Source organism: Pan troglodytes, chromosome 18, assembly GCF_028858775.2.
Source record: "Pan troglodytes isolate AG18354 chromosome 18, NHGRI_mPanTro3-v2.0_pri, whole genome shotgun sequence".
Classification (NCBI taxonomy): domain Eukaryota; kingdom Metazoa; phylum Chordata; class Mammalia; order Primates; family Hominidae; genus Pan; species Pan troglodytes.
In genome coordinates this window covers 33900214-33918860 of record NC_072416.2, presented here as the reverse complement: position 1 = coordinate 33918860, position 18647 = coordinate 33900214, and the positions used below count along the sequence as shown (strand labels likewise).

The 18647-nt window shown below is 45.9% G+C and overlaps 1 protein-coding gene across 1 annotated transcript; it reads left to right on the top strand.

The window, feature by feature from the left end:
• Positions 1-354: 354 nt before the first annotated feature.
• On the top strand, positions 355-18531 carry LOC129137451 (nuclear pore complex-interacting protein family member B15-like). The gene is made up of 7 exons (XM_063797079.1): positions 355-3874; positions 7332-7514; positions 11137-11236; positions 11400-11544; positions 15639-15699; positions 15809-15844; positions 17195-18531. Exons 1-7 carry the CDS (start codon positions 3803-3805, stop codon positions 18464-18466), a joined length of 1869 nt encoding a protein of 622 aa, XP_063653149.1. The 5' UTR covers positions 355-3802; the 3' UTR covers positions 18467-18531.
• Positions 18532-18647: the final 116 nt, after the last annotated feature.

Here is an 18647-nt window from a genome sequence, read left to right as displayed (position 1 = left end):
GTGAAACCTTGAGAGAAAGTGAATGACGAATGAAACTATTGTTCCTGTTTCACACAGAAGAAAACTGAGGTTAAAAGGGGTAAAGTAATTTTGCATGGCATGAAGTAGAAATTCAAAGTACAGGAATTTGAACTTGGTTCTGTCCTTTTCTGAAGCCCTTGACCACTATAGACTGAAACATCACCTTGTTTTTCCACTCATTCAACACTTTTTTTTAAAATTATCTAATAGGTTGGCACTCATGATGAGCCCCTGTTCTCATTCTGCAAATGGTGAAGCTCTCTATTGTCCTGACCCCACAGTTCCTGTCCCATGACCAGGGCCAGCTCACCAAGGAGCTGCAGCAGCACGTAAAGTCAGTGACATGCCCATGCGAGTACCTGAGGAAGGTGAGTGAGTGCAGACAGATGGGGCCTGGTGCCCTTGAGCAGTTCCCGGGTCTCAGCTGCCACACATCTCATAGCGGGTGATGCTGGGGGAAGCTTACGCAGTCACAGTACTGGCTTCTTCCTCTTTTTCTTTCCATACAAGGGGCTTAGGGATGGGGTAGAGTAGTTGACTTATTTGGATGAAAACCACTATCTTCTGCCAGAAACTCAAAAGGAATCATTGCTGGCATGGTAACCTAAAGAAAAACAACCAGACAAGTGCCCAACGACACTTAAAAAGGTTATTTATTATCTTGCCAAGTTTAGGCTGGGCATGGTGACTCATGCCTGTAATCCCAGCATTTTGGGAGGCTGAGGCTGGTGGATCACCTGAGGCCAGGACTTCGAGACCAGCCTGACCAATACGGCAAAACCTCGTCCCTACTAAAAATACAAAAATTAGCCAGGCATGGTGGTGTGAGCCTGTAGCCCAGCTACTCAGGAGGCTGAGACAGGAGAATTGCTTAGATTCAGGAGGTGGAGGTTTTAGTGGGCCGAGATCACGCCATTGCACTCCAGACTGTGCGACAGAACGAGACTCTGTCAAAAAAAAAAAAAAAAAAAAAAATTATCCTGCAAAAATTGAAAAGGAAATTCAAATCAATAGCTTCTAAACTACTTTTTAACATGACTCATAAATACATTCTATAGTACATATATATGTTCTATAATTTTGAATAAAAGAATTAACCACATCACATTTATTTTACAACATGTAATACATATTTTTTATTCTCCTTCATTTGTTTTGAATGCTCTGTGCAGTCTACAAAAAGTCCAATAATAATAAAATTATTCCTTAAGTTGAACATTATCTTGTCTTTTAAAATGATAATCTCAAAAATGATCTTTTATTTTTGAGATTTATATAGATACACACACAGACACACACACACACACAAATATATATATATATATATTTTTTTTTTGCGACAGAGTTTCACTGTGTCCCCCAGGCTGGAGTGCAATGGCACAATCTTGGCTCACTGCAACCTCCGTCTCCCGGGTTCAAGCAATCCCTCTGCCTCAGCCTCTTGAGTAGCTGGGACTACAGGTGTGCGCCACCATGCCCGGCTAATTTTTGTATTCTTAGTAGAGATGGGGTTTCACCATATTGGCCAGGCTCGTGTCAACTCCTAACCTCGTGATCCGCCTGCCTCAGCCTCCCAAAGTGCTGGGATTACAGGCGTGAGCCACCATGCCCAGCCAAATCTAGGGCCAGAACGTGGCTGCAGCATATAAAAAGAATTGAATTCCATACTTTTGTTAACCCTGTTTTTTGTTTGTTTGTAGTTGTTGCTGTTTTTGAGACAGAGTCTCGCTCTGTCGCCTAGGCTGGAGTGCAGTGGTGCAATCTCGGCTCACTGCAGACTCTGCCTCCCGGGTTCAAACTATTCTCCTGCCTCAGCCTCCCAAGTAGGTGGGACTACAGGTGCCCACCACCACACCCGGCTAATTTTTGTGTTTTATTAGAGACAGGGTTTCACCATATTGGCCAGGCTGGTCTGGAACTCCTGACCTTGTGATCCGCCCACCTCGGCCTCCCAAAGTGCTGGGATTACAGGCGTGAGCCACCACACCCAGCCCCTCTTTTGTTTTTGTTTTGCTTGCTTCTTAGGGTTGTTTTTCTATTTATGGTAAAGGCATTGGCTTTCCATTTGTAGCATCAATAGAATATTTCCTGTTTACAATAACCTTATGTCATAGTAAATGGTAAAGGGATTTAAAGCAGTGGTTTTCAGCTGCCAGAGGCCTGAGAGAGTTTGGGCATACTCTGTGTGATCGGGCAGAAGACCTGTGGGAAGTTTAGCAGAGGACAGGGCCAGGAAAGGTGATGGACAGTGGGGGTCTGTCCTGGTCACCAGGCCCCTGGGTCCTGCCCACCTGCTTGGAGCTCCCCACCCATCACACATGATGCTGCCAAGCCCTCTGGGTATTGTGGGCAAATACCTTAGGAGAGAAGCTGATGAACTTTGTTTCTTGAAATGCACAGATTCCTTGGACATCCCTGAGAGGTCAATCATGAAAGTCAACTTGGTTTTCTCCCCCTCATTTGGGTTCAGAATTTAAAGTCCACACACACAGGCAGTAAGATGATATAGATAAGGACATCATCACTCGGTTTCAGATGTTAAAATGTCTAGGTGGGTTAGGGGTGATTTGCGATCACACAACCTTGTGGCACAAAGAGGAATTCCCAGGCCAGAGGGAGACATTTTATTGCCATGTTATGATCTTATCATTGAGTTGAAAGGCAATCTTGTTTCATTTTGGATTCTTTCTTATGTTTATGTCTTCTAAGGGCACTTTGAATTTCCAAGCAAATAATAATTTTGAATTAGCTTTTAATCATTGACTTCTAGCACAGTTATATGATCAGAAACATGCTGTGTGATTTGATTGCTCTCAAATATATTGAGATTTGCTGGAACAAAATAAGTCAGGTTAATTTTTGTAAATGTACCATGCATGCTTAAAATGAATGTATCTACATTTGTTCCTGAGATACAGGTTGATGGACGGATGGCTACATGGATGTGATGGAGATGGTTTACTATCGGGACCTTCCGCATCCTGCTGATGTTTTGTTGCTTAGGATATGAATGGCTGAGCGGAGGCTGTAAAACCTGGCACCCTGCTTGGGTATGAGGTTCTTCCTGCCATCCTGCCATCATTTGTTTTTTATGTTTTGTCGCCAAAAGTGACCTTGAGGAACCCTGGGAGCTCAGGAAGGAAGGAGCGCCCAGAAGCAGGGACAGGGAGCTGGTTGGGGAGGACCAGAAATCAGGTTTGTGAAGGTTCCAGAGAGGACCTGTCCTTGCGAGGAGTGTGGGAGACTGAGATGGGGGAGGGGTCATTGGAATGATGCGGGCGCTACTTGGCGTTGTCCATTGTGAGGCACCACCGGGGTCATCAGGGATTGGTGGAGAGGGAGTATAAAGCCCCAGGGTTGCCAAGGGAGGGCCCAGACCGAAGAAGGTTTGGTGGATAGCAGAACCTTTTTGTCTCCCTCTAATTGCTCCTAAGCCTCACGCTCCCTTGCCCCGCGTGTCCTGTTGCTTCCCTGATCTTCTCCGTGACCTGTAGCTAAACCTTCCACCAGCGCTTGAGAACTTAATTTGAACCGGATCCTTTCCCAGACCCCTTTCTTCTTCTCCTCGTCCTCCTCCTCCACCTCCTCCAGGTGCCCAACAGCCCCCTTCTCCTCCTTTCCCTTCCCTTACTTCCCCCCTTCCCCTCCCCTTCCCCTCCCCCTCCCCTCCCCCTCCCCAACTAAGATCCGGCCCCGGTCCCCGTCCCCTTCCCTCCCCCCTGCCCTAAGCCACCTCCACCTCTGTCCTGGCCGCCTCAGGGCGCCCTGAAAGGACCAGGACATGCGGCTGCGGCTGCGGTGGTGGCTCCTCTTTTGGCTCCTGCTGGGATTTATCAGCCATCATCCCACCCCTGTGAGTAGACGCTGGACCCGCGGGGTTTCTTCCTTTTTACTGGGCTGTGTCACGCGGCATGAAATTACACAGCTCAGGCCTGTAATCCCAGCACTTTAGGGGGCCGAGGTGGGCAGATCACTCGAGTCCAGGAGTTGAAGAGTAGCCAGGGCATCATAGCGAAACCCCATCTCTACAAAAAATTCCAAAAAAGATTAGTTGGGCCTGGTGGTGCGTACCTGTTATCCCTGTTACTGGAGAGGCTGAGGTGGGAGGATCGCTTGGGCCCAGGAGCTGGACGTTGCAGTGAGCCGAGATGGCCCCGCTGCACTCTTGTCTCTAACAAACAAAATGGACCAAAACAAAGTGAAATGTCATTTGATTTGTGTCATCTGGTTTGATGACTTTTTTTTTTTTTTTTTAGACAGAGTCTCACTCTGTCGCCCAGGCTGGAGTGCAGTGGCAAGATCTCGGCTCACTGCAACCTCCGCTTCCGGGGTTCAAGCAATTGTCCTGCCTCAGCCTCCTGAGTAGCTCAGATTACAATGCCTGGCTAATTTTTGTATTTTTAGTAGAGATGGGGTTTCACCATGTTCGCCAGGATGGTCTCCATCTCTTGACCTCGTGATCTGCCTGCCTCGGCCTCCCAGTGCTGGGATTACAGGTGTGAGCCACCGCGCCTGGCCAAAATATATAACCTTAAGTGTAAGTTTACTAACTTTGGAAAGTACATACACCAGCATAAACCAACCCCCTTTCAAGATCTACATTATTTTATTTATTCATTTATTTTTTTGAGACAGTTCCTCCCTTGTTGCCCAGGCTGGAGTGCAATGGGGCAATATCAGCTCACCGCAACCTCTGCTTCCCAGGTTCGAGCGATTCTCCTGCCTCAGCCTCCCGAGTGGCTGGGATTACAGACATGTGCCACCACTCCCAGCTAATTTTGTATTTTTAGTAGAGATAGGGTTTCTCCATGTTGGTCAGGCTGGTTTTGAACTCCCGACCTCAGGTGATCCGCCCGCCTCGGCCTCCCAAAGCGTTGGGATTACAGGCGTGAACCACCGTGCCCAGCCAAGATCTACACTATTATGTCACCCCAGAAAGTGAACTCTCACTCTTCCCAGCCAGTCTCTTTCTTATCATAGGTTAGCTTGCTTATTCTGGAATTTCGCGTATACAGATGCATGCCATGCCATAGGTACTCTTTTGTGTCTGCTTTGTTCTGCTCAACACCATGTTTCTGAAATCATTACCATTGTTGTATGGTTCTCTAACTCCATCATTTCCATTTCAGACTCAGCATATGCTGAGTTCAACCTGATGAAGGGCTATCTCTGTTTAATTCACCATCTTGAAAGGAACATTTAAAATTGAGATGTTTTCAAGAATATATAGTTAAATCCTGAGGAATCGATGTAGAAATGTTATCACAAGCTGTCTGAACTTACTCAGGGGAAGTCTTCATCTTCACTCACATAAGAGTCTAATGGAATTAATATCAACAATCTTAGAGAAATCCCACACTATTCATGCCATTTTCATGATCTCCGCCTTGGTAATTTTTTTTTGAGACAGAGCCTCGCTCTGTCACCCAGGCTGAAGTGCAGTGGTGCGATCTCGGCTCACTGCAACCTCTGCCTCCCGGGTTCAAGTGATTCTTCTGCCTCAGCCTCCCAAGTAGCTGGAACTATAGGCGCGTGCCACCATGCCCTGCTAATTTTTTGTAATTTTAGTAGAGATGGGTTTCACCGTGTTAGCTAGGATGGTCTCAATCTCCTGATCTCATGGTCCACCCACCTCGGCTTCCCAAAGTGCTGGGATTGCAGGCGTGAGCCACCACGCCCGGCCCACCTTGTTAATTTTTAAGCACTAAAATTTGATACTTATTTGTGAATGAAGTAATCTCTTCATTGTTTTTTTTTTTTTTACTTATGCTGAGCTTTAAATGACAAAGATTCATATAATCCAAGAGAGAAGTATTATTTAGAGGGATTCTTTTACCATGTGATATATAATAAATGCATCCAATGTTATACATCAATTTAAAAAACAAGTAAATAACTTTAAAGAAAAGATAACTACTGGCCAGGTGCAGTGGCTCACACCTGTATTCCCAGCACTTTGGGAGGCCGAGGCAGGTGGATCATGAGGTCAGGAGTTGGAGACCAGCCTGGCCAAGATGGTGAAACCCTGTTTGTACTAAAAATACAAAAATTAGGCGAGTGCGGTGGCAGGCGCCTGTAATCCCAGTTACTCAGTAGCTGAGGCAGGAGAATCGCTTGAACCCGGGAGGCGGAGGTTGCAGTGAGCTGAGATCATGCCACTGCAATCTAGCCTGGGTGACAGAGCAAGACTTTGTCTCCAAACAAAAAGAAAAGATAATTACTTTATACTTAGCTTGTCTTAGCCATGAGTGACGGGCTGCATGTGGCCCAGGACAGTTTTGAATGCAGTTCAACACAAATTTGTAAACTTTCTTAAAACATTAGGAGATTTTGGCCAGGTACAGTGGCTCATGCCTGTAATCCCAGCACTTTGGGAGGCTGAGGCGGGCAGATTACCTGAGGTCAGGAGTTCGAGACCACCCTGGCCAACATGGCAAAACCCCATCTCCACAAAAAATACAAAAATTTGCTGAGTGCATTGTCAGGCACCTGTACTCCCAGCTACTCAGGAGGCTGAGGCAGGAGAATCACTTGAACCTGAGAGGCAGAGGTTGCAGTGAGCCGAGACCATGCCACTGCACTCCAGCGTGGGTGGCAGAGTGAGACCCCATCTCAGAAACAAAACACCAAAACAAAAACAAAAACAAAAACAAATGGCTGGGCACGGTGGCTCACACCTGTAATCCCAGCACTTTGGGAGGCCGAGGCAGGCAGATCGCCTGTCAGGAGTTCAAGGCCAGACTGGCCAACATGGTGAAACCTCATCTCTACTAAAAATACAAAAATTAGTCGGGCATGGTGGCAGAGACCTGTAATCTCAGCTACTCGGGAGGCTGAGGGAGGAGAATGGCTTGAGCCCAGGAGCTGGCGGTTGCAGTGAGCTGAGATTGCACCACTGCACTCCAGCCTGGGCGACTGAGTGGAGCGGAACTCTGTCTCCAAAAAAAAAAAAAAAAAGAGTTTTTTTTTTAGATCATCAGCTATTGTTAGTGTTAGTGTATGTTATGTGTGGCTCAAGACAACTTTGCTTCTTTTAATATAGGCAGGGAAGTCAAAAGATTGGATATCCCTGCTTTATACCAAGAAAGACAGCACCCCAGATTTGCAATGCCTAAAAACACTACCAGCCATCTGAAAAACATGAGACTTCTAACTTCTGTTCTTTTTTGTAGCAGTGGAATCCCACGGTGATATCTGAGGGATGTGGTTACCTTTTGGAGGAGGTTGACGGTTTCTAAGGATGATTCTTTCTGAGTGAAATATTGTCGGTGTCATTGACCTTTTCATTATTTCAACTATTATTATTCCAGGTTATCAATACTCTGGCTGTCTATCGTCATCGTGAGACTGACTTTTGTGGAGGAGTTCGAGACCACCCTGGCCAACATGGCAAAACCCCATCTCCACAAAAATTGGATAATTTGATAATTATCATTATTGGGTTTCTGAGACCTTACACATTTACCATTCTCTTCTGCACAAATTACCTTTGTGTGAGTATACTAACTTTCTGTAGAGGTATACTTGTAATCACAAATAAGAATAAATTATATAAAACAATTCACATTTCTGGACTTCATTATGAATATGTGGTTTTACCCAAACAATCAGGGAAATGATTTATTAGCATAAGAATTATGAAAATGTCTGCCATTTACATTATGAAAATTAAATAGGTCGGTGTTTGTTTAATAGAATGTCAACAGAGCTTTTGGTCAAAAATAAGTTTTTTTAACCTTTGTGCTATTTATCACAAATGGAGTATGAGGTTTCGTCACTTAAATAGGAAATTCTTTCTAAACTCTTCTGCTTTATAGTTCTATCGTATGGGTGGAAGGAAAGCTTCCAATCTCCTCTCTGAAGATTCACTGCAGAAATGAGCTGACAACAGACAGCTTAACAGGAAAAGAAAAACCTAGAACAGGCATAAACATGGGAACCAGCTGAAAAATGAGACTGCTAGAAGGGCCGGATGGTTGATGCTTAAAGAGCACCCTCTTCTGATGGGAGAGGGAGATAGATGGAGATGTAGGCCAGTTTAGAGTGGCAGCAAATGATTTTTAGGGGAAATGAAAGAGGCCAAGGAACAAACAATTGGCCTGAGACAAAGTCCCTCTGAGGTCATAGGGACGAGGTGACAAACTGCCGGAAGGTGAAGGGCAGAACTGCACTGCGTCTCATGATGCAGAGAAAGCCCCAGAGAATCTCTTAGAACTGCCCTCCAAGAGAATCGATGAAAAGTGTGTCTGGGCAGGGTAATTTTGAATGACATCATTCAAAGTGCATGTTCCCACTTGCAACTGGAGAGAGATCAGTATGTCAAAAGTCTGTACTTGGTAAGAATTTGGCTGCTAAGTTGTGCCATAATTTGTCTTTTGAGCCTTTTTTCCTTTGGGGAAGTTGAGCTCTACATTTTGTCTTGCCATTCATGACAGTAAAAATGTGGTTGTCTGGGGGCTGAACCTCCTTCTGAACAATGATCCAAGATAAAAGTACTAATACCACGATGCTTTTTTATATTCAAGGGAAGAGGAAGTATTTTTCAGTTTAACCACCTAGATAATTACACGTCATTTGGCACTGCCTTTCAAGATATGTAGAAAACAGAAAATATATGAGTTATGAAGATATCTAGGCACATTTAACATTCTCTATGCCACTTAGTCCTGAACAGAGAATTTTCGGTATAAATTGGAGGAAGCTTTTTTTTTTTTTTTTTTTTTTTCTTTTCTCACCCCCGAGACGAGTCTCCCTCTGTTGCCCAGGCTGGAGTATAATGGTGTGATCTCGGCTCACTGCAACCTCCACCTCCTGGCTTCAAGCGATTCCCCTGCCTCAGCCTCTCAAGTAGCTGGGATTACAGGTGCCCACCACCATGCCCAGCTAATTTTTGTATTTTTAGTAGAGTCGGGGTTTTACCATGTTGGCCAGGCTAGTCTCAAAACCCGACCTCAAATGATCCACCCGCCTCAGCCTCCCAAAGTGCTGGGATTACAAGCGTGAGCCACCACGTGAGCCAGGGGAAGTTGTTAAATTTACCACTTTTTAACAATTCCATTTAGGAAAGTTCAGTTGAGCTGTTGGACTTGGACAACTTCGCACCTCTCATCTTTGTCCTTGTCATCTAGTCATCTATACCATTACTTCCTAAGCAGGGACATCATGGGTGCCATGAAGCATTCATGTGTGATGGCATTTCTTTGCTTGTCATTTCTTCATGTGTTTAACATTTCTCCTAGCTCCAAACTGGGCCAGCTACCTTTCCTATGAAATCTAGCAGCAGTTGTGGGATTGACGTGGTTGCTCTTTTCATCTTTTTAGATTACCCATTGCTTCTCTCAAAATCCTAGTACATGATTTTTTTTTTTTTTATCCTATGTGCAGAAATCAGGAAAAAACAAATTCTACAAAGAATTTGAAAGATACTATTTCAGGCCAGGTGTGGTGGCTCATGCCTGTAATCCCAGCACTTTGGGAGGCTGAGGCAGATGGATCACTTGAGGTCAGGAGTTCAAGACCAGATGGGCCAACATGGTGAAACCCCATCTCTACTGAAAAGACAAAAATTAACCAGGCATGGTAGCAGGCACCTGTAATCCCAGCTACTTGGGAGGCCAAGGCACAAGAATCGCTTGAATCTGGGAGGTGGAGGTTGCCGTGAGCCAAGGTAGCGCCACTGCACTTCAGCATGGTTGAGAGTGACACTCCATCTCAAGAAAAAAGTCATTTCAATGACTACCTCAGGAGATTCATAGGTATCTGACCCACATCTGAGATGGGATTTGCATTGCATTTTCGCTATGATGAGAACAAATATTTAATATCTTAGAAGATTAAAAGCATACTGTGATAATATGGAAATCTTGGTGGGAATTCAGTCATTAGTGAGAATGTTTTGCGTTAAGTTCAAACCAGCCTCAATGAAGCTGATGTGAGGGAAGGGAAAGTGAACTCTGAGTAGAGCAGGGACAGAAGGAAGATGCTCCAGTGCAGATCAGGAAGGAGCAGGGGGTGAAATGTTACAAATTCTAGAACTCAGAGAGCTGAAGGTAATTACTTCCTTTTCAAGTTGTGAAACATGTTAACCTGTGGTAAAATACTTATAAGATGATAGTAACCATCTAACCATGTTGAAGTGTACAGTTCAGTTGTGTGAAGTATATTCATGTCTTTTTTTTTGAGACGGAGTCTCACTCTGTCACCAGGCTGGAGTGCAGTGGTGGGATCATGGCTCACTGCAACCTCTGCCTCCTGGGTTCAAGCAGTTCTCCTGCCTCAGCCTCCCGAGTAGCTGGGACTACAGGCGTGCATCACCATGCTCAGCTAATTTTTGTATTTTTAGTAGAGATGGAGTTTCACCATGTTGCCCAGGATGGTCTCCATCTCTTGACCTTGTGATTCACCCGCCTTGGCCTCCCAAAGTGCTGGGATTACAGGCGTGAGCTACCGCACCTGGCCTATTTTTTTTTTTTTTTTGAGACAGAGTTTCAATTTTGTTGCCCAGGTTGGAGTGCAATGGCACAATCTCAGCTCACCACAACCTTTTCCTGCTGGGTTCACGTGATTCTCCTGCCTCAGCCTCCCGATTAGCTGGGATTACAGGCCTGCACCACCATGCCTGGCTAATTTTGTATTTTTAGCAGAGACAGCATTTCTCCATGTTGGTGAGGCTGGTCTCAAACTCCCGACCTCAGGTGATCCGCCTGCCTCGGCCTCCCAAAGTGCTGGGATTACAGGAGTGAGCCACCGTGCCAGCCTCATGTCATTCTTGTGTGTGTGTGTGTGTGTGTGTGTGTGTGTGTGTGTGTGTGTGACAGAGTCTCATTCTGTCGCTCAGGCTGGAGTGCAGTGGTGTGATCTCGGCTCACTGCAACCTCCGCCTCCCAGCTTCAAACGGTTCTCTGCCTCAGCCTCCCGAGTAGCTCGGATTACGGGCGCCCGCTGCCATGCCCGGCTAATTTTTGTATTTTTAGTAGAGACGGGGTTTCACCATCTTGGCCAGGCTGGTCTTGAACTCCTGACCCCGTGATCCACCTGCCTTGGCCTCCCAAAGTACTGGGATTATACGCATGAGCCACCGTGCCCAGCCGTCATTCTTATATTATTATTTCCTAGGTGTCTTTCCTGAAGACTATCTTCTGGTCTCGAAATGGACATGATGGATCCACGGATGTACAGCAGAGAGCCTGGAGGTCCAACCGACGTAGACAGGAAGGTATGGCTCTCTTGGAGTCCCCATAGTGTGGAAATGAGTTTGCCCTGGAAAGGGAAAGAACAGCTTCTTGCCCTCAGGTTTCTCACCTTCTCCTCTCCTCACTCTCACCAAGGGCTGAGGTCCATTTGTATGCACACAAAGAAAAGAGTTTCTTCCTTTCCAGGAAATAAAATTGGCCTGAAAGACGTCATTACTCCATGGAGACATGTGGAAAGAAAATTTAGAGCGAAAATCCATAAGAGGAAGGTGACAACGAAAATCAACCATCATGACAAAATCAATGGAAAGAGGAAGACCGCCAGAAAACAGTAAGATGTGCCTTGACACAAATACTGTTGTATGAACCATGTGCCAATCAAAGTAGACAACTGTAAAGTCCTTGAGAATATTTTCTACAATATTTGTGGCAAATTCAGTGGGTTCAAAATTGAGTTTGTCCTTTCTGCTTCATTAGTTTAAGCTGTATAATTCCTTTCCCTTCCTACATTCTTGTTTGTCATTTTTTCGGGGGAAGAGGAGTTGCTAGTACTGGCATTGGTTTTCCTTTCTCTGTCTGTTTTTTTTTTTTTTTTTTTTCCTGAGATGGAGGTTTGCTGTTGTTGCCCAGGCTGTAGTGCAATGGCACAATCTCAGCTCACTGCCTTTTGGGTTCAAGCAATTCTCCTGCCTCAGCCTCCCAAGTAGCTGGGATTACAGGTGCCCACCACCACGCCCAGCTAATTTTTGTATTTTTCCTAGAGATGGGGTTTCACCATGTTGTCCAGGCTGGTCTCGAACTTCTGACCTCAGGTAATCCACCTGCCTCAGCCTCCCAAAGTGCTGGGATTAGAGGCGTGAGCCACCACAGCCAGCCTTTTTTTTTTTTTTTTAAATTTTGAGATAGAGTTTCGCTCTGTCGCCCAGGCTGGAGTGCTATGGTGCAATCTTGGCTCACTGCAACCTCTGCCTCCCAGTTTGAAGCAATTCTGCCTCAGCTTCCCGAGTAGCTTGGATTACAGGTGTGTGCCACCACATTTGGCCAAAGTTTTTTTTTTTTTTTTTTTTTTTGAGACAGAGTCTCACTCTGTCACCCAGGCTAGAGTGCAGTGGCATGATCTTGGCTCGCTGCAACCTCCACCTCCAAGGTTCAAGCGATTCTTATCCCTCAGCCTCTTGAGTAGCTGGGACTACAGGCATATGCCACCATGCCCGGATAATTTTTGTATTTTTAGTAGAGGCGGGGTTTCACCATATTGGCCAAGCTGGTCTAGAACTCCTGACATCATGATCCGCACACCTCGGCCTCCCAATGTGCTGGGATTACAGGCATGAGCCACCGTGCCCAGCCCAATTTTTGTAATTTTAGTAGAGACAGGGGTTCACCATGTTGGCCAGGCTAGTCTTGAACTCCTGACCTCAGGTGATCTGCCTACCTCAGCCTCCCAGTGTGAGCCACCACACCCAGCCTGGATTGTTGAATTCAATGCTTGGGTCACCTCCAGATTCATTTTCACAGTCTTTCATGTTTTGGTCATATTACATTGTATTTTGCTGCCATATGACTGATCTTTTTTTGTTAAATGTGAGATACTTGTTAAAAATATTTAGCAATGAATTGAGGCCTAGTAGCATGTTATCTTGCTGCAGAAGAGATGGGAGTCTACTTCTGGGGGATGGTCAGGGGTCCTCCATACAGGCTGTAATTGAGGTCGTCGGTGCAGGCTCAGTCCCTACAAAGGCCAGGGTATTTCCTGTCCACCTCTATTCTGATGCATGACTCTTCTGGGTCTCAACCAGAGCCAGTGGACTTCAGTATGGGTCGCTTTCATTGGCAGACCCTCAATCCACTTGTTTTCCATCTAATCCCACGCATGTGTGCAAAAGCTGCTGTGCTTCTTTGCATCTCAGTAGTTCCTTCTGGAATTCAGCAATGAAACTCAGGGAAATGGGTTCCAAATGCGAGGCTGACTTTCGTCCTGGGTTTCCTTCTCCTCCATCTTCACCTCATGTCTGTTTACTGCCATGTTAGCAATTGGATGTATTCAATCATGGGTTTCATATTCTGTTTGGTGTCCCCCATTGTTCTCATCGGAGATCAGAAGCTTCAGATGCACTTATGTCAACTCAAGAGTAGAATGCTTCCTTAGCTTCCCTCCAGAGTCAGGTTTTGTGTTTCTAGTTCCCAAGTGCACAGCAGGAGTAGTGATGTCCTCACTGGCTTCTCATTTGCATTAAACTGTGAGCTTCTGTAGCGTGGGGACAGGACCCTGCTCCCATTGCATTCTCAGCACCTCACCACACACTCCTTGTTTGAGGCCACTCCAGACAGCATGTGCTGAAGAATGCCCTGTGGTCAGAAACAAGTTCATTAACTTTCTCTTTGAAGTGTTTTCGTCCCTGTTTCCTAGCGTTCTGGGAATTTTTCACATCCTTCCTATAAAACCAAGTATCAGGTGAGATCCTTAGGATCAGGACCATGAATCAAGTGGTGTGAGGGCAACACAGCAAACTTACCCTTTTTAGGCCGTTTCCTTTTTCTGCCCTCAATCTCTGTGAACTGAACCTTGTTAAAGTCAGTCAACACCAGGGTGGATGGTTTGCCGTTGTCACGTATTTTCAGGACATAACACCCTGACTTAGGAGCCATTCCGATCATTTGTAATTCAATCGATGCCCCCAGCATTCAGATTGCCTTTTCTGTCAACCAGGATCTTTAAAGTCGATGACAAGAGTTCCAGTCCTGAATCATGGCAAAGTGCAGTAGTGAACTGCGGGGTTAATGACACCATATTCTGGAACGATCTCTCTATGGCTGATGGTCTCAGTTCCGGCATCAGCCTCTGACTGAGAATCAGGTCTCACACAGGAGGAGTCAGATGAGGAGCAATCCTCTGCTTCCGATGGAGTTAGTTGTGATGAATTGGTGAGGTCTGGTTTTTCACACTGAACTAAAATGAGCTTTCGCTGTGTCAAGCACAAGACTGACCCCAGAAACACACATAGTGCACCTCATAGAAGCTTTTAATAGTCTTTATATTTACTAAAGAATAGGACTAACTATGGAACTATGAAGATGAGCTGGAAATGACAGGTGACTTGCCAGCAGGCCAGAGTGTGACTTTTTTTTGTCCCTCAATGGGAGGTGTCCATTCTCCCTTCGGTTGTGAGAATCAGTTGGTTCATTTGTGGAAAGGTTGCAGGGGGGATCTTTGAATCACAGCCTTCAGATGCCAGAAGGGCAGAGGGAATCCCACACGGGCTGGTGGATCATGTGTGTGCATTTCTCTCCCTTCTAATCTGAGGAAACTAAGCATGAAAGAATGTGAGCATGCAGAAAAGGAGAGGCAGGTATCAGAGGCAGAGGAAAATGGGAAATTGGATATGAAAGAAATACACACCTAGAAGTGAGTTCAGAAACTGAACCCCACCCTCCTGGGAAACGCCCATTGGAGTGTTGTTTTTAACCTCTGTACAATGCTTAGACCCAGTAAATGCAGAAATAGAAACAAATGGTCAGAAGACATATCGTGAGAGAGAGAGAGAGAGTTCACAAAACAGAAAACAAAGTACCTTAATATTTACCAGTGACCAAAAGATGTGAAGCAGCAAAACGTCTCCTGACCCCATTGCCAGCTAGACTGTGTGGAAGCTCGGTTCATACCAGCCATTCTAGGGGTGGGGTGAGTTGTTGTCATCCTTAGGAAAGTGTGTTGTTGTAGGATCAACCACATCCTTCAAAAGGACTATGCCTGTTTATAAGCCCAGCTGTTTCTGCCCTGTGAAACACGGTAAGGATATTAATACAAAGAGAATACAGCTTTATGATAAAAGATGCTCAATGAAGGATGAATTAGGGATATACTGAGAATGGGGAAGGAAACTATCATCTCCGAAGTCAGCAGGCAGTAAGCAAGAGGAGGAATCAATATAGCAACAGTTTGGATCAGACCGTACAGTTTTTTTGTTTTTGTTTTTGTTTTTGTTTTTCTGAGATGGAGTCTCGCTGTGTCACCCAGGCTGGAGTGCAATGACGTGATCTTGGCTCACTGCAACCTCCGCCTCCCAGGTTCAAGTGATTCCCCTGCCTCAGCCTCCCGAGTAGCTGGGATTACAGGTGCCTGCCACCACGCCCGGCTAATCTTTTGTATTTTTAGTAGAGATGGGGTTTCACCTTATTAGCCAGGATGGTCTCAATCTCCTGACCTCGTGATCCATCCGCCTCGCCCTCCCAGAGTGCTGGGACTACAGGCGTCAGCCACCGCGACCGGCTCAGACTGTACTCTTATAGCCATCTGAAATACGTTTTCTAGGTAGAGATAGATTGTGTAAGGGTACAGTTGTGAGGATAACAGAAACATGGCAGATTATTTAAAATCATCCTGAAAGTGGTGCTTTATCTGATGAAAGTGATTGTAATCCATAGGAAAATGTTTCAACGTGCGCAAGAGTTGCGGCGGCGGGCAGAGGACTACCACAAATGCAAAGTAAGGAGCTTCCTCCCCGCAGTTGCAGGATAGTTCAGTGCTGATGCAGATGATGCCACGGCTCTTAGACTCTCTCAACATTCAATTTCTCATGTGTTGGCTTTTTCAGATCCCCCCTCCTGCAAGAAAGCCTCTTTGCAACCGGGTAAGTTTGTTTGTTTTCCTTGCTTTTGAACATAGTCTGCCAGGTCAGGACATGGATACATTTTTCTCCCTACAGCTCTGTGCTCAAGCCCTGCAGAGGGAGATGGCAGAGAGAAAGGCTGCCTACAAGCATCACAGTCCCATCCCTGTTGGTAACCGTGTTGTGCAAAAACACCTTCATCCCCACCCAGTGGGGCCCCTGATCTAATATTCAAAGTGTCAGAGGTTCCATATTTGTAATAGCAAATGGGCCCTGACTGTAAATTAGTGAAGAGTGAATGTAACTTATTACCCACAGGGACAATTCCAAATGAAGGCCTTAAATGATGCTCAGCTAAGCTGGTTCTTGTGTGGCCTCTGTACCTTCAAAAGCTGCCGAGTCCTATGATTACACGTGATGGGACTTGTACACTTGAAGTGAAACACAGTTTTAAAACTTGCTTTGTTTAGAATTCCCACCTCATTTTTCCATGGACAAAAGTATTCTTTATGTCCTAGTGCACTTACAATTTGGTATTACCTGGGAGTGAAAAGAAATATTACAGCCATGCCTAACTGACTTCTTGAGGTAAGATTGTTCTGTCAGAAAACCCTCTCCCAGTTCCCCTGCAGCTCTTCAGGAATCCACATCTCTCCAGAGCTCTTTGTTCTCATGGGTGGCACCTCCAGAGTGAAGAAGATCCTTTGTCAAGAAGGGAAACAGAGGGGAAATGAGAGGGGCCTGCAGGCAGAGCTGGAATCAACTTCCACTCTGCCTCTTGCAAGCTGTGTGACCCTGGGCACAATTTCTCGTTCCTCTGGAAACCTCTGTTTTCTTAGATTTGGAGCAGGGTGGTCACACTGACCTTGCAGAGTTCTGAGAATCAGAGACAGAACATAAAAGGCCTGGAAAACATTCTCCAAAAAGAAGCTGCAACATGTGTGGACAATGGGCTTTTCATGCCTCTCTTACTGTCTGTTGACCTGGTGCAAGAAATATGCTCTGGTGATGGCTGTGAGGGAGGAATGAGGATAGACATAGACACTCCTGTGTCTCAAACATGCTTCTTTATTACTCTGTTATGACTCTGTCTTCCCTGGGGCAGGACCCCAGCCTGCCTACATTTGCAGACAGACACAGTGGCATGTGGAGACAACAGTGTGTCCCAATGACTTTTCTTTACCCCCCAGCTGTCAGCAGTACTCAGTGGAAGGGTGATATTATGACAGTGATACTGCTATTTTGAAACCTGGAGGATGGAAAGGTGCAAAAATCTATCACCAGCAACAGAAGGTGCAGACCGTGTTGGTGGCAGTAATTTTGTCCATCAAATGAATATGTGTGAAAACATTCCCTTCTTCGGCCCTACAGGTCAGAATGGCGGCAGCGGAGCATCGTCATTCTTCAGGATTGCCCTACTGGCCCTACCTCACAGCTGAAACTTTAAAAAACAGGATGGGCCGCCAGCCACCTCCTCCGACTCAACAACGTTCTATAACGGATAACTCCCTGAGCCTCAAGACACCTCCCGAATGTCTCCTTCGTACCCTTCCACCCTCAGTGGATGATAATATCAAGGAGTGTCCTCTTGCTCCTCTTCCACACTCTCCTCTTCCACCCTCAGTGGATGATAATCTGAACGAGTGTCTCCTTATCCCTCTTCCACCCTCTCCTCTTCCACCCTCAGTGGATGATAATCTGAAGGAGTGTCTCCTTATCCCTCTTCCACCCTCTCCTCTTCCACCCTCAGTGGATGATAATCTGAAGGAGTGTCTCCTTGCTCCTCTTCCACACTCTCCTCTTCCACCCTCAGTGGATGATAATCTGAAGGAGTGTCTCCTTGCTCCTCTTCCACCCTCAGTGGATGATAATCTGAAGGAGTGTCTCCTTGCTCCTCTTCCACCCTCTCCTCTTCCACCCTCAGTGGATGATAATCTGAAGGAGTGTCTCCTTGCTCCTCTTCCACCCTCAGTGGATGATAATCTGAAGGAGTGTCTCCTTGCTCCTCTTCCACCCTCAGTGGATGATAATCTGAAGGAGTGTCTCCTTGCTCCTCTTCCACCCTCTCCTCTTCCACCCTCAGTGGATGATAATCTGAAGGAGTGTCTCCTTGCTCCTCTTCCACCCTCTCCTCTTCCACCCTCAGTGGATGATAATCTGAAGACTCCTCCCTTAGCTACTCAGGAGGCTGAGGCGGAAAAACCACCCAAACCCAAGAGGTGGAGGGTGGATGAGGTGGAACAATCACCAAAACCCAAGAGGCGGAGGGTGGATGAGGTGGAACAATCAACAAAACCCAAGAGGCGGAGGGCGGATGAGGTGAAACAATCGCCCAAGCCCAAGAGGCAGAGGGAGGCCGAGACACAATTACCCAAACCCAAGAGGCGGAGGGCGGATGAGGTGGAACAATCGCCCAAGCCCAAGAGGCAGAGGGAGGCCGAGACACAATTACCCAAACCCAAGAGGCGGAGGGCGGATGAGGTGGAACAATCGCCCAAGCCCAAGAGGCAGAGGGAGGCCGAGACACAATTACCCAAACCCAAGAGGCGGAGGTTGAGTAAGCTGAGAACACGCCATTGCACTCAAGCCTGGGCAATAAGAATAAATCCGTGGGTCGAAAAAAAGAAAAAAATCAAAAAATAAAACAAAACCCACACTCCAAAAACAAACTAACAAAGAATAAATAAATAATATAAAAATAAAATAAATACTGCAGTCCTTATGTTATTGCTTTGTTTCAATATCTGGTATGATTGCCTGAGGGACCTGAGGTTTTTAATTAATTGTAGGGTTTTTTTTTTTTAATCTTTAGAAGTGTTTGGTT

Coding starts and splice junctions, on each gene's coding strand:
- LOC129137451 (XM_063797079.1), top strand. CDS start 3,803: ATGCGGCTGCGGCTGCGGTGGTGGCTCCTCTTTTGGCTCCTGCTGGGA. Junction 7,515..11,136: donor TCTGCACAAATTACCTTTGT/GTGAGTATACTA, acceptor ATTATTTCCTAG/GTGTCTTTCCTGAAGACTAT. Junction 15,845..17,194: donor GAAAGCCTCTTTGCAACCGG/GTAAGTTTGTTT, acceptor TCGGCCCTACAG/GTCAGAATGGCGGCAGCGGA.